This window comes from Mesitornis unicolor, unplaced genomic scaffold (genome assembly GCF_000695765.1).
Source record: "Mesitornis unicolor isolate BGI_N332 unplaced genomic scaffold, ASM69576v1 scaffold49971, whole genome shotgun sequence".
Lineage (NCBI taxonomy): Eukaryota > Metazoa > Chordata > Aves > Mesitornithiformes > Mesitornithidae > Mesitornis > Mesitornis unicolor.
Window position 1 is genome coordinate 6,980 of NW_010166741.1, and position 15,532 is coordinate 22,511.

Consider the following 15,532-nt stretch of genomic DNA (forward strand, 5'->3'; position numbering starts at 1 on the left):
AGCAAATGGTAATAGCAGATAGTAATTTGTTACTTGTATTAGGGGACAAAAGGCCCTGAGCAGATACTATTGAGTTGGATATGGTACCTATCTAGAGAAGAGTTTAATACATTTAAATCAGATAATGGTACCTTCCTTTACAGACATTACTACACATCAGACATCCTTTCTTGCTGCCACCCTACAACTTATTTCATTCTGATCACTTGTTTGCCACTTAAAATTGAAATAAACAGAGCACACCTTGCTAAAAGGCATAGCCTTTGGTTTAAATAGCCAGGTGGAGCCAGGATTTGAAACGAGTATTTTAAGCAGGGAAGGACTTGATCTGAAGGACCATGCCTGCCAGGTGGCAGCCTGCAAGTCACTGTGAGGACAAATAAAGAGGAATGCAACCTAGGGGCTGCATTGAGAGCTGTGCACAAATACTGCTACCCTCCTGCTTAGTGAGATTCACAAACTGCTGAGACATCCCCTGCATTCCAGTTCCACTGCCTGTTCTGCAAATCACTTAAGAGGTTTAAAACTTCCTTGTAATTCTACTCTGCACATGAACTTTGAGTGAAGAGAAAGGAAGGACCAGTGAAATTAGAGTCTGGGCCTCAGGGACCCCTTCAAATTGCTATTGCAAGCATTTGGCAAAGACTGGGATAACATCCTATGTATCCATCTTTGTCCCTAGCTGTGTGCCCCTGGGCTTTGTTCTGGGCTTTCTGATTTCTAGTGCAGTGTAAAACTTGAACACTTGCTGTTGCCAGTGTATATTAATGCATGTGGCAATGTACACGCTAATGTAACATAGTCGTTAAAAGTAAATACTAAAATATATTCACATAATTTTGACATTAAGAAGGTTGTAAACAGGAAACACAGCAATGTTCCTATCATTCTGGACAGAAGAACACAGGATTTTGAAGAATACAGTGAGATAAAACATATGGTTGTGACACCCCCAAAGCACAACAAAGGTTACAAATTTTTTAAATTACTGTGATGATACTGTATGAGGAATCTTGAGAATGAATACCTAATAGGGATAGGCTGGTTTTGTTTATTTATTTTATTTATATAAAGGATTAATTTGTAGTGCATCCTTAAAGCTGATATGTGGCATAAATAGTTTGGACAGTGATTTGTAATCTCTGTTTATGAGTACATGACTGCTACTCTTATAAATGTCATCACTTTCTTGGTAGTATCTGGTAATATCTGAGTCATGAGGTGCTGACAAAAATCCACTGCACTTAATGTGAAACTTGAGGCATTTTGCTCATTCCAAAAGATATTAGCAATAGCCAGCCCCACATTTAACTGATAAATAACGTGTACATGTGCATATGACACTGTTGTGCTGCTATGTGGATTTTTTCCTCTTACCTAAAATCTTTGTGGAAATACATCAGAGTTCAGATCATGACTTTTTTTTTTTTTTACTAGTCTGTCTTAATGGATACTAAGAGATGTATGTATGGAGTCAGTGCATTGTGCCAGCGGGAGCAGATCCTTATGAAGGCAAAGCAGGCTTCCTTTGGTGAATTTCATTTGAACTTGAATATCCTGACTGTAAAAGTGAATTCTGCATATGTTTTCACCAGCTTAAGAAATGAAACCTCACACATGGAGTTGAGTACTGAAAAATATTTCATTTTTCCATTATTTCCCTCTTTCTTTACAGCCATACAGCAGGATATGAAAATGAGAACCATGGTGCTCCCATGTTATACAGCTGTGGGGCCCAATACAGAATACACACCCATGGAGTTTTTAGAGGCATACAAGTGAGTATAGTAGGACATTCTTCATAGGGAAGTAAAACTGCTGCCTGTTTATAATGTTCATTTTCATTTACTACTTCACTGGTATTTATACATCCATCCTTGATTTGAGGTTTCCCTGTGTTTGCAAGAAACGCTTCAGATAAATGTCCTGACTTCACTCAAGCCATTGAAGTATAATGTAAGGTTTCTTTCTGACAGAGTAATTTAAAATTGTTTATTTCTTCTTCTGAAGTATATCTGTGAGACAGTATTCCTTACTAGTGTCTCAGAATTGTCCAAGATATATGATCCAGTTTCCAACTTCTAGCTCCCATTGCTTTGTCTCTGTGAAACTTCTGTGGTTACAATGGACTACGTCTGATAACTGTATATAAGGAGGTGTTCGATGACATTTTGCTTTTATGGATTTCTGAAACTTTACTAATTCAAACAGATTTCCTTAAACCGAAATATAATAGTGATTGTTTCCTAATGACTAAGTAATTAGTTAATATTTGGAAGGAACTTACCATTCATGGGAGTTAATTTCCTCCCTTTCTGAAACAGTCATTTAATTAATAAATACCCTTGTAAAAGATAAATGTTCTTAAAACTGATGGCTAAGTCACTACATAATATTCGTCTCTTCAGTGTTGCTCTGTGTTGTCAACATCAGTGTTTTTAGATAGCATTTTTTCTTTTTCTCCTTTTCTGTATAGTTTAACATATCATTATTCAGTGGCAAGCTCTCAGAAGAGGTATGCTTGTGAGCCAGCTTTTGTTGAGTGAATAAAAGTAAGCAGTTGACATTGTCTAAGGAAGTTCATTATCCCAGGAGGAGAAGATCATCTCTGATGGAACATTGTGGCAGTGGCCAGAGTGCATTAAGGCTGAACTCTTCACCAGCCCCACCTAGACAGTCTTTCTTGTTTTGTTTTTTTTACCAATTTATATTAACCCAATAAATTAATTTCTCTGTCCTTTAACTCTGTATGAATATTTAAAATAAAGAGGAGAATGCTACTTTGGCTCGTGCTCTTGTCTCTTACACTGGTGTAAGTCTAATAATACTTCATGTGCCAATGGGTGATCTTCTAGGATTGTGTGATTTTACATGAGGTTGGAATGTGGCCCACTTAATCTTGCATATAAATATTAGTTAGAGAATTTAATAAGTAGAGTTCACTGTATTTCACTTTCAAATAATTTTAATACTCTGCAAAGAACAGACTAAGGTATACATAACTTCGGTAATGTATAATAAAATAAAATGGCCTGTTTGTAATATAATGTATTAACTATCTCGCTGTCATGGAGAAGTGCCTTTGATTGTTTGTCTTTGAATATGTTAAGTAAAGCTGGAGAACGTACATATTGCATTAGCAATTCTCTGTCATTGCAGGATGTCCGACGGGTGCCAGGAGTAGCTCCAACTATTGTCCGATCAACAAGTGAGACGAATGAAAAACGTCCCTTCATGTGTGCATATCCTGGCTGTAACAAGCGATACTTTAAGTTGTCCCATTTGCAGATGCACAGCAGAAAGCACACTGGTAAGTGTCAGCATGGATTGGTATAAATCATACTACAGCACTGGACAGCAGAGTGGGTAGGGTGGTTTTAAAAAGGCATAAGGTGCAAGAAGTGATCTGCCAGGTCAGGGGCAGTGAGAATCTGTCATATGAGGTATGTATGTGCTCTGTCATCTGGGCAATCCCTCTTTTGGATGCAGAAGACTCTCTGAATCTGGTGAAGAAAAACAAAGCAGCGCTGACAGCAAGTTGGGCATCATTCGGGGCTGTGAATGGTCGTATATTTTTTCTTTTCCTTCCTCTCATTTGGGAGCACCAAAGCTTGCTCCAAATCTTAACTGTTAACTATTAAGAAGTTTCCTCTGCAAGAGGAACCTAGACATTTAGCATCCTCCTGTTCCTCTGTGTAAACCTTTTCTGTCTAGGGGTGAAAGCAGGGCTTGGCAAATGAGCTTCCTTGGGATGGGATCTTTCTATGAAGAGTTGAGCCTGAAGCCAGTCATTTGTAGGCTAAGATCCGGATTCTCTGAGTTCAGGCAATATAAATTACATCTCAAAATGTGAAAATCAGGTGTCCTGCTGCACCCTGACAAAGAGTAAATGGAATTATTTCCGCTATTGGCAGATTTATACTGTTGGAAATGTAGAATTATGTTATAGCATTAGATGTGCTCTTTATTATTTTCATCTGCCTATCATGTTTGTAGTTAGTTCTTTCTGTGCTAATCTAGAAATTTGTGGATAAAATGGTAAATATGGATGTTCAGTTAACCATGAATAAGATGGAAGGTCAAAGGGATGAAACAGACCACCAAAAGACAGTTCATACTGCTGTGGCTTAACAGATTGTCTAACATTTAATAAAAAATAGTTGCAAACTGCCTTTTGGAGACCATATGATGACATTAGTTAACTGCGTAAAATACTTACGGGTGAGAAATGAACACTACAAAACATTTTTATTTTCTGAATGGGCAAGTCACAAAATATTCAGACATCTTCAGTGTTGCTCAGTTTATACACTAAAGATAATCAAGACTACTGGTTAACTGGAATTCAGTCTTTAAAGATGAAGGTCTACAGAAACACTATTCAATTTTCTGTAAATAAATTGAAAACAACAGAAAATTTAGAGATCTTTTGGCGTCCATTAACTGAAGTATTTTTCTTGAGTATGCCTAAACAGTTGGAATTTTTCTGATAGTCACTATTTATTTCATTCCTAAATTGATTTACTCTGTATTTTAACAGTCATCATTTGTTTGTTCTGGTCCTGTATATTATTCCATTTAGTTGTTTGGCTTTCACAATATTATTTCTGGATGCATCACAAGGACTTCAGCTTACATCCTTATTTCTTTCTTAATTGGAAAAAAAAATTCAGAATTTTACCACATATAATCTAGATACCTAGAGTCACAAAAGCCCCAGAAGACACAGAGGATAATACTATGGCCATCTAGCATCCCTAGAGAGACTTCTCCCATTGTCTTTGAGGTCATGCATGCCCCTCCTTTGGTTTATGCTATAGTGGAACAGGTTAAAGGAAGAACACTTTTTTCCCTCATACATCTGTTCTGTACAGGTGGGCCCAGATCTTTCTGCCACTATATTTTGATGTGTTGACAAGAAAACTTACTTATTTCTTAAACTTTTGCAGGTTGCTTTCCATAAGAGGTGAACTTGTTTCCCAAACCTTGTATTTGCTGATACAAACATTGCCATTGATAAGACCATGTAAGCTTTTGAGGTTGGTTGCATCTAAAGAGAAGCAGCCAGGGATGGTGCATGGCTGGTGTGAGAGTCACTTGGGTAACTTGCCTGGCTGATGCAGTCAGCTTTGGGATTAGAAGGGAGTTCTCCCCTTTATCAGACTGGCAGGTTTGTGTCCTCAGCCTGTTGTATGGATACTAACCATTTCCTGTGATTATTGTCTGGAAATTTTACTTACTAAATTCTCGGCTGCTGTGGAGGCTTAGAATATGATGCCCTTCTGTCATGTTATTCCTAGTTTTTGGGAATGCTTGCTGAGCTATATTATATCAGAGCATCTGGAGCAGACAGTCTGCAAACACTTCTGAGTTTGGTGTGGTCTGGACTTGGTGGCCATAATGGTCTTTTTCAGTCGCATGCTCTTCAGGAATCTTGGGCAGCTGAACTAACTCTTGTGATGCAAATCCATTTCCAGTCTCCTTTGTAACTTCCTGTTTCTTTGTCTAACCCTGATTTGTGTCTCCTGCTTGTGGAAAATCTGACTGTCAAAAGAAAAATTTGGAAACCAGTTTTGTCCAAGGGCAGATCAATCATCACTATGAAGAACGTGTGTCTTTTTGATAACAGTTACGGTAGCTACAGTTCACACTTCTCTGCCCTTTCTCTCTTTTCTCCACCTGCTTGCTTTTATATGTTAGGGGATATCTTAAGGGCCAGTATGACTGGAGTGAGCAGTTGGTTTATGTTGGTAATTATGTGGCGATCTCTTAGGCTCTCTTGTCATCTTTCTGTTTGTAGCCCAGTGAACTCTAAACCTCCATTCTAGAGTTCCCTACTAAGTGCTGAAATCAAACTTGGTGGAATTAGCATATTAGACAGAAAGTAGTAGGCAAACATGACACCTAATGTTCTTAAACAAATGGATGTGTCTTTTCTTCTGGTTCAAGGTTTTGTTGGGAAGAAATCCTGACAAGCCAGTCTAAAGTCAGGAGATCTGTCAGATGTCAGCTCAAGTGGAGGATAATTTGGTTGTGTTTCGTATACCTCTCTACAGGCAACATAAAATTTTACTTGTCCTGTAAGGTGGTTTTGGATTCAGTCATGGGTTTGAAGATCTTTCACCTTTCTTAGTGTAGTGGAAGGTCAATTTTTAAATTATGAACACATGATTTGAAAACAAATTGTTACATATATCTAATATTAAACCAGCAGATAGTGTCTTTGCAGAATAATGTTTGCTCTTGATTTTATTTTTTCTTTCCATAATAGATACTTACAGAGGACTGGCTCATCAGATCTTCCATTCTTCACCAGTTGCAGTATTGCAAAATTCAAGCAGGGCCCTGAAACACCCAATTGGATTCTAGAATCAGTTTTTACCAATGTTTCAACATAGCCTGAGTTGAAATATGTTGACATTTTGTACCCTGCAAGACTGCTTATCCATTGTTAACAATGACTTTATTGAAACACGTACAGCCGAAAAAGCTTTTTTCTTATCTTGGTGTATTTTGCTGTAGTAGATAGACCTCTGAAAGGAAATGCAGAAGTACTTCTAACTCTTAAACAGTAGAGCAAATAATGTAGTTGTCATCCTGTGGCAGACTTCAGAGAATTCTTTGCAGAAACAAATTGATGTCTAGACCTCCATAAATTGAATTTATGGTGGAAACATCAGCATTCTTGCCAGAAACCCTTTGGGTTCAGTGCCACACACTGGAAAAACTGGATTTATCCTAATGAAAAACTGAGCATCTTTGCAGAGGAAATATCCTCTCTACCTGTTTGCCAGGGATATCTTTCAGCCTAAATATGCTCAACTCCAAATATGAGTTTGTACAGTGAAGTATAAGAATCTGTCAATTAGGAAGGTTGTCCTTGATGTGCTAGGGAGCACAGCTCTTGGTGGTGGATTTCTGAGGCTCTAGGGGATGTAAGTAATGCAGTTTAATAATGATTTTTATGCTAATCGTCTGATAATGATTTCTTTGCTTTGAGAAAAGCAGATATCCTTATACTATGACATGTGTCACCATGCTGCTAAATGCTTTACAGTCATTAGTGCAGTTCATCATTACAACACCTTTGAAAGACAGAGATATGTTCTCTATATACAGAGATGATAAATTGATAAATGGGTATAAAGGGTATAACTGTGCCTGAGCTGGGAACTGCACAGGCTCTCCTTTTAAGAGTCTGGTGTGGTGACTTCTAGGAGAGCACTCTTTCATTAATGTTGCTTTGAAATACTGACCTTCATACTTAAGCTGTTAAAAACCATTCTGCAGAATACTGTGGCAGCTGAAAGCTTACGTGTATTCAATAAAAAACTGGACAAATTAATGGAAAGAAACTCCATTAGGGAGCATGAAATAGAAGGCCACCTTTGGCTCAGAAAGTTGCTAACTCACAAACTGCTGGATCCTAGGAGAATGTCCAGGGGAAGTACTGCTCCATTCTTGCTCTCTTCTGCTGTCCTCCAGCATCTTTGGTGAGTTGTGGGGAGACTGCTGGGCTGCATGGATCTTTGGCCTCACCCAGCATGGACTGCTTTTAGATTTTCTATGACATAAAATAAGAATACTTATTTAAAATAGAAGATTAATTTCAAAACAGTAATGACACCTCACACCTGAACTCTGGTGTGAAGATGACAGAAAATGTTACCTATAAAGGCTCCCTACTAAATAAAGAAACATACATTTTATCTAAGTTTGCTAAAGCAAATTATGTTGAACAGAAAAATGTTATATTAGCGAGGTAAAGTTGTGATGACGTGATTGTACTCATTTGATTGAGTATACAGAAAAAGGGGTTTGAATTGGTGAAGGTACTGTAGACAAGCCTTCAGATTCTGCTCAGACCTCAGTCCCTGGTTTCACAACCAGCCTCCTCTCCTGATGTTTTCTCCTTAGTGACAGGCAGGTTTTTGCTCTTGCAGCACTCCTTCATTAAATGCAATGCTGATGAATATTTTGTGCAACTGCTACAGCAGCAAGAATTTCTGTTTTGCCTTGCATCTGGCAAATTGCTCTAGCGAAATTGTGTGTGCTTCCTCTAGTTTAAGTCAATTGGTTCTTAGAAAATAGGTTTATTCTATTAAAAGCATTTAATGCAATATGTGCAAGGCAGATTCACACTTGTTCTCTGGTTGCTGAGCTTTGTTTTTTCTAAATATTTTCCTAAACTGCTATTCTCTCTATCCTCTCTAATCTTGACGATTTTATTATAGCCTTTCTTTTGTGTGCCCTCTTATCAGTAATGAAATGTAAATAATCATGGGAGCCTCTGAGTTGCGGGTGGAGCTGGTGAAGCTTTGTCTTCATCCTCTGTTTTGTTTTGAAATTGTAGATGGTCACATAGGAAGGTGACAGGACTATGAGAGATTTTTCATACATTAAGAGACTTTAGTCTTCTACTGGAGAGGCTCTAATAGGCCTGGGGAAACTAGACACTGCTCTGACCCTTCTGGATGGTGATTTAATGAGGTACGAACAGACTTTTTCTAAGCTGGGACATATCTGTTGTCCTGTTCTGACAGAACTTATGGGAGTTAGCAGGTATGTGACAGTTGGCTTCACAGGCATTTTGTTTGGCACTAGGTGACATGGAAGATGTAGAATGAAAGGGAAAATAGGATTTCTGTCCAAATTTTCTGTCTCTTTTTGTTTGCTTTTTGTTTTCTACGCAATTTCCTCATATCTCTATGTAAGCATCTTATATTGATTCCTTTCATATATGCATTGGTTAAATTTGCCCTTATTTTAATCAAGATTATCTTTCAAAGTATTTAAAGAAGGACTTTCATGTGCATGCCATCAGACCCGTTATACTGTTTTATTCAAATACCTCCTTAACCATCTTCTGCGTTTAGATTGCAATTAGCAGACAATCATCCTGTCACGGCACTCTGCACTGCTGACATTGCCCCTCTTAAATCTGCCAAAGGGCTGAATTCCTTGGAAGTAAGTGGTTTCTGAAAAGCAGGCACCCCCCAGGGAGTTCTTGCGGCCAAAGTGTATGGAACTATTTCAAACACCTGTGGCAACTTTAATCCCTTATGCTAATAAATTAAGCGCAGCAGACATGGAAATTGTCCACACCTAAGTTTCAGAATCAGTAAACTCCTTTGGGTGACTGTCACAGGAAGTTAGCTTGTTCTTGCAGATTTAATGGCTTTCATAAAATCTTAGCCACACCAGTATGAATTTGGAATGCTCTTCTTAATGTGCTGCTTATACTGTGTTACCTGGATCAGAAGGCTTTTGCTTTAAGCTATACTAGTTTGCACCAGTATCTCAGAATACCAGTGCAACCAGGATACGTTTCCTCATCATAAATAAAATCAGAAATGCAGACACTTGCAATGAAGATTTATGATACATTTTAAAAAATCTATCCAGAAAAATTAAACCCACTGCAGCTGATGTTTTTCTTTAGGTCCTTCCTGCTGGACCTTTGTTTTACATCTCAGTTTCCACAGTAGACAAAGCAGGTCCCAGCTGGTCTTGTGTGTATGTTCCAGATAAAACCCAGGATCCTCCCAGCTTTGCAGTGGGAGATGTTTCTTTACTTCTTGTGCTGAGGCCTCTCCGCAGGGCTGTGGCACTGTAAACAGACTTTATGTAGGTATAAATGTAATTGTATCTGAGGCTTTTACAGGTTTTCAGTGTTGTGCAAAAAAGCCTTAGACTAGATGCGAGTCGGATCTGAAAGATCATACAGCTCCTCCTGTAACAGCATATGGGTTAGGTTTTTCTGTGCTGGCCAGATTTCACCAACTCTGTGGTGTACTACATGCTAGCAATGTTTCCCTCTTTCCTCAGCCTCCTTCATCGCTGCATTTCGTTTTGCGTATTTATGTGGTTGGTGAAATCTTTTGCATTGGAAACCATGTTCACTTGAGAAGACTGTAGGAATTTAATTTGTTTTAGAACGTCAGAATCTCACTTTTCATCCTAGACAAAACGCATCCTGAGGATCTCCGCCAAACTGTATAGGAGGTGGAAGAAGAGTTTACATTTACTTTTTGCAATAATTCATAGGTTTGCCAGTGAAATATGTGCAGCTACATAAGAAATTCTATTTAATCGTGTTTTGTGGAAGAAACAGTGTTTGTGTTTTGGGAGAGAATGTATTTTTCTGTGGTTGAACTTTGCTCTTCATTTTCATTTAATCCATTTAGTATGGTTAAAATTACCACCTCCATGGATGTCATTGGTTTAATTTTTGATTCAAATCCAATTTAGAGCAAGTGGCGAGTTGTTCCTTTGTACAAATTATATATTACTGAAGCAGGTGGAAAGGGATTAATAGAGGGGTTTTTTCCTGAGAAATATAAACCAGGAGATTTCTGTTCTTTTCCAGCAAAAAATCAGAAAACAATAAAAAAAAATCATGTAACCTGATTTTTTTGGTAGCATTAACCTAATAGGCTATGTTTTTAGAATGAGCAGATTCAGTATCAGTGTCACTGCAGTAGAATTATGCCAGCTTTCCACACTGATTCCAACACAGCCATATGGTTTTATTGCAAATGAGTCTTGGTGCACCACTAAATGGCTTTAGACAGAAGAAAAGTCCAAGTCTTTTAGCGTAACATGTTTTGTCTTCTGATTCAAGTTGATGTGTTCCCTTGTTTAGGTGTATTTTCTGATAAACCATTTGTCCTTTACAGGGGAAAAACCTTATCAGTGTGATTTTAAGGACTGTGAACGAAGATTTTCTCGTTCAGACCAACTCAAACGGCACCAAAGACGACATACAGGTTTGTTAGCAACTCCTCGCTACTCATTAGAGTTCATCTTTATATGTGAATAGCAATCCAAAAAGTATACTTATAAAATTGTATTTTTTGGATGTTATGGCTGCTCACACACAGTACCTATAGAGCCAAATTCTTGAAGTTAGCTACTGCACCTGTGGTTTTTTGATGGTGTTTCAGCACTACTATGTTCTTATAGACAGCTCTTTAATCCTGTCACCATCTTTTTGAAACAGCTTTCTTAATGAAACTGTTTGCTCTATATGGTATTGCTAATAGAGGGAATATATTATTTTAAAAAACCAAACAGTTCTGCAAGAAAAGGTTGCCAGTGAGTAACCTGTTCAATGCTACTGTTGGTATTCTGATGTTTGTGTGGCAATGCTAATAGCTGAATGCTGCCTGTGCATGACCTGAAATTCTGGTGGAATTACTGTGCATTTATATGTGGAACGCAGAATGGTGAAGCAAAAGCCACACCAGCTATAATGCTTAAGACCCTAATTCAGCAAACTCCTTAAGCTTAGATTTGAGCCTTTCTTGAATTCTTCCAACTAAAGAAGGATTCTAGGAGCAGCAAAGAGAGAAATGTCAAAGATCTGTCTGGTTGGATTGCATAAACAGCCTGAAAAGTGAGTAGCAGGGAGAGCAGCAGCAGTCATAGATGGGACTGGGTCCTGCTAGAACTGTGTTTCTTTCTCAGTGAATCATTTACTGGGTGAACTCTTCAGAGACAACCAAAACTACTTTTGAGTTCAGTCCAAATTCAGCAAGGTTTTTTTTGTGCATACACGTTTTCAGGAAAAGTCAATACAGCCCATTTCAGAAGTTCTTGGAGCTCTAGATTAGATTGACAGGAGAGGCAGCTGCCTGTCTCAAAATCACAGAAGAGGAGATGGCGGTGACTTCAGGCTCTTATCTGGGAGTGAAACCATGAGGGCCCTCTGCGTGGAACATGAAAAAGGGCTTCAGAGCACTTCTCTGGCTGAGTCACAGCAAGAAAATGGGTCTCCAGTATCTCAGAGAGTGGCCTGACAATTGGTTTATTACTCACTGTTCTGTGGTGGATTTCTGCCTGCTACTTTTCTTGCTAAAGATGTTCTTTCCCACTCAGACTGTGTTACTGAGAGATGTAGGAAGTATCTCTAAAAGCTGTTGGTAAAAGTACTCTACTGGGATGATATTTTTTTAGCAGCTGCATGCTAGAACCTATCTATGTTAAGCAGTCCCCAAGAGTTACGTGCAATGTGTAAAGTAAGTAGTAGAAGTGTAAAGTCAGTTAAGCCTATTGGGAGTATATAAAAAAACCCTTCTGCACTTCTGTTCTTCTTATGTCCTGTTTGCTCATGCATGATGCTAATAGTGCCAAGGCACTGGATCAGAATTAATAACATTTGCAGATCCTCCTTAATCCAAGAGTGTCTGTGGGTGTTTGTTTATGTTGGTGGTTTTTGGAGGCTTCAGACCCAGGCATTGGAAGAGGAGGCTACAAGGGATGGTGTCTTCGTTAATGAGTTTCTGTTATCATGTAGGCATGAAGCTGGGAGGAGCAGTTAAAGTCTGGATTTTTTTATTTTGAAAATTCAGAAACAGCTGACTTCATTCACCCTTCCAAAGGGCATTGGGACATAAGGACAGACTTTTTCATCTTTTCAGGTGTGAAGCCCTTCCAGTGCAAAACCTGTCAGAGAAAGTTCTCCAGATCTGACCATCTGAAGACTCATACCAGGACTCATACAGGTAAAACAAGTGCGTAAACTTTTCTTCACATTTATATTTCATTATTTTTAAAGTTTAAATCAATGTTGTTGTAAATTACATGATTAGAAAGAAATACTTAAAACAACAGAAGGAATTTCAGAGTGTGCTGATTTTTCAGTGTGACTAGATTCTCAAGTGTTATAGTCACTTCTTACAAAGGGATTTAGGTGATTTTGGAAATTATACTTTTTTTCTTCATGTTTAAAGAAATTTCAACTTGGCAAAGTATGTTTTGTCAGCTATTGTGAAATGAGCATCATGGTCTCAGCCCACAAATGTCAAGTTGATCTACTGCCTCTACTGAGAAAACCCTACAAGATAGAAATTTTAATTCTAGCTTCAGCCGAAGGTCTGTAATCTAAAGTATTCATGCCTACTCATGCTTCTCCTAAGTGTCAGTTGAGCCTAATGCAGGATAGCACGGAAAAGCTCTTGCAGTTGCTGCTTGTACTGTAATCTCTCCAGAAGATAAAAGGAGTGCCTTTTGCAAACTCACACTGACAGATACTAAAGTAAAAGCTTACTCAAATATTCAGGGACCTTTTTGCAGAAACCGTAGCATTTCATATAAATACTGGGAAAAAATAGGAGGCCATTTTAGTCTGCTTTGCTCTCACGTAAATGTAAACACCATTAAAGAGTGACTGCAGCAACCTCTGTATTTTATTTTTAAGTTTTAGAGTTATTCCTATGAACTGACATTTTCTGTTGCCTTCCACTATATGTGTAGTGTTTTTACTAAGTAACTGTTTACCAAGCAATTTGACATGTTATTAGACCTCACAGTGTTTTCTATACTGGCGTTAACCTTTTAAATTCAGTCTCTGTACAGATGGACAAGGAGCCTGAAAATCTTTTTCTCCCTGCTAAGGATTCTTTTTTCTCTTCTGGACCATAGAAACACACAGACTTTAAGACTTTCAAATATAAAAGAGAAATTTTAATAAAGGAAATTATTTACCTGAGAACGATGGCATTTTCTGTGGCACTGGCCAAATAAATGCTTCAAGTAACGGCCATATCTGTACTTGCAATCTACAGATGGTAAAGGGCATGGCTGTGTTCCTGGATTCTCCCCATAGTCTCATGCTGAGCTGCAGGGCCTGGGTCTGTGGGTATTTGCATGAAGAAAGGTATTTTCTTAATCAGCAAGAGGTAACTTTCTGGTGGAGACAAAATGGCAAGTGGTTGTCACATGCTAGCAAATCAGGATAAAGCTGGGTTCCCCATCACATTTCACTGCTAAGTAATCTGCTAATTCATTACTTTCATTAACCAATAATTTTTTTATCCCAGATTAGCTAAATTAGTGAAGAATTTGCGCTCTTTTTCCTAGTGAAACTCATCTCCCCATTCTAGTTCTTGCTCCATGTGATCCAAGCCCACACTGCACTCATTGCTGAAAGCAGCCTCACTTAAGCACTGATAACCTCGTAGCACAGATGTCTGTATGGACTTGCTGCCTGCCATGGTCTCAGGTCCTGTGTGAGCCCTGCACTGCAGTTTTGGATGTATCATAGAATCACAGAATGGTTAAGGTTGGAAGGCACCTTAAAGCTCATCCAGTCCAACCCCCTTGCCATGGGCAGGGACACCTCCCACCAGACCAGGTTGCTCAAAGCCCTGTCTAACCTGGCCTTGAGCAACTTCCACAACTTCCCTTAGGCAACCTGTGCCAGTGTCTCACCACCCTCACAGTAAAGAATTTCCTCCCAATATCTAGTCTAAATCTCCCCTCTTCCAGTTTAAAACCATTCCCTCTCATTCTCTCACTACCTGCCTTTGTAAAAAGTCCTTCCCCAGCTTTCCTGTAGGCTCCCTTCAGGAGCTGGAAGGCTGCAGTAAGGTCTCCCTGGAGCGTTCTTTTCTTCAGGCTGAACAGCCCCAACTCTTTCAGCCTGTCTTCGTAGGGGAGGTGCTCCAGCCCTCTGATCATCTTTGGGGCATCATGCTCGTTTGAGTGTAAAACACACGTATCCTGAGGGGAATGAGTACGAGTGGTGGGTGAGGACTTTTCATCTCCATCTTGCCTTGTGACTTCATTCCTCTTTCTTTCTTGTACCCCCTAAATTTTGCAACAAAACACCTAGCTTGAGTTAACTTGTTCCATGTTAAATCTTGATGAAGCAAAGCCCAGGTGACTTCCATCTAATTCCATCCTTATTTTAAGTCACCTGCCAAACTATTGACTGTGCTACAAATTCAGGGTTTCTTTTCTCCACAAGCAATTTTACTGTGACAGCAATCTTTGCTGTCAAAAGCAAAAAATGGATCAAAGGGAAACTCCACGCATCTATATACATTTTTGCAATGGAAATTTGATTTCTGATACCTGTACAGTGAACCTTTACAAAGTAATTTCTGCCCAGCGCAGAATGAATAGAGATTGCTGCCTCCTGTTGCAAGAGGACAACCAGAATTGCTTGTGAAACAGCAAAACTGCTTTTACTGTGGTGGTTCAGTGAAGAACTGGCCAGTAATAGATAACTCACATCAGTTCACAGGATGGTTTTGCTAATGCTGCTGAGATGAAAGAAGACCACTTTATACAATCTGTGATTTTTATCAGTAGCTCTGACCAGATCAATTTTGTCCCATACTGTTTTATGCACTCATGTGAGATAATTGATACTTTTGCCAGGATGTATGTTAAGTGGATAAAGTAGACTTTAACCCCCTGCCCGCTCCCTTTATATGTATTGCACGGGATTTTGCAAACAGAAATACACAACATTTCTGTCAATCCCAGATACTCTTTTGCTTGGATTGTGTGAGGTAAAGAAGAGGACATGTCTGGGTGAGCTCATACCACCCCAGTGTGCCTTGAGCTGGAGAGTGCGAGGTGTGTAGACAGCACTGAAGAGCCCAGTCCCAGAGCTGGACCTACTTTAAAATATTGCATCTATTTTTGAGGAAAAAAAAAACAGAAAGAAAATGCAATTCTAAAAGAAACATGAGTCACCAGGCACTGCTCTGAGCTGATGAAAGCATTCCATCAGCATTCC

At 38.9% G+C, this 15,532-nt stretch overlaps 1 protein-coding gene across 1 annotated transcript in view; it reads left to right on the forward strand.

Annotated features, from left to right (window-relative positions):
• Positions 1–349: 349 nt before the first annotated feature.
• WT1 (Wilms tumor 1) overlaps positions 350–15,532 on the forward strand; it is a gene marked incomplete at its 5' end in the record, with an annotated part of 16,099 nt that continues 916 nt past the window's right edge. The window contains 5 exons of the mRNA XM_010195055.1: positions 350–415; positions 1,675–1,778; positions 3,160–3,310; positions 10,680–10,769; positions 12,423–12,506. Of these exons, the coding sequence (XP_010193357.1) occupies positions 350–415; positions 1,675–1,778; positions 3,160–3,310; positions 10,680–10,769; positions 12,423–12,506 (495 nt within the window). The remainder of the gene's footprint in view (positions 416–1,674; positions 1,779–3,159; positions 3,311–10,679; positions 10,770–12,422; positions 12,507–15,532) is intronic.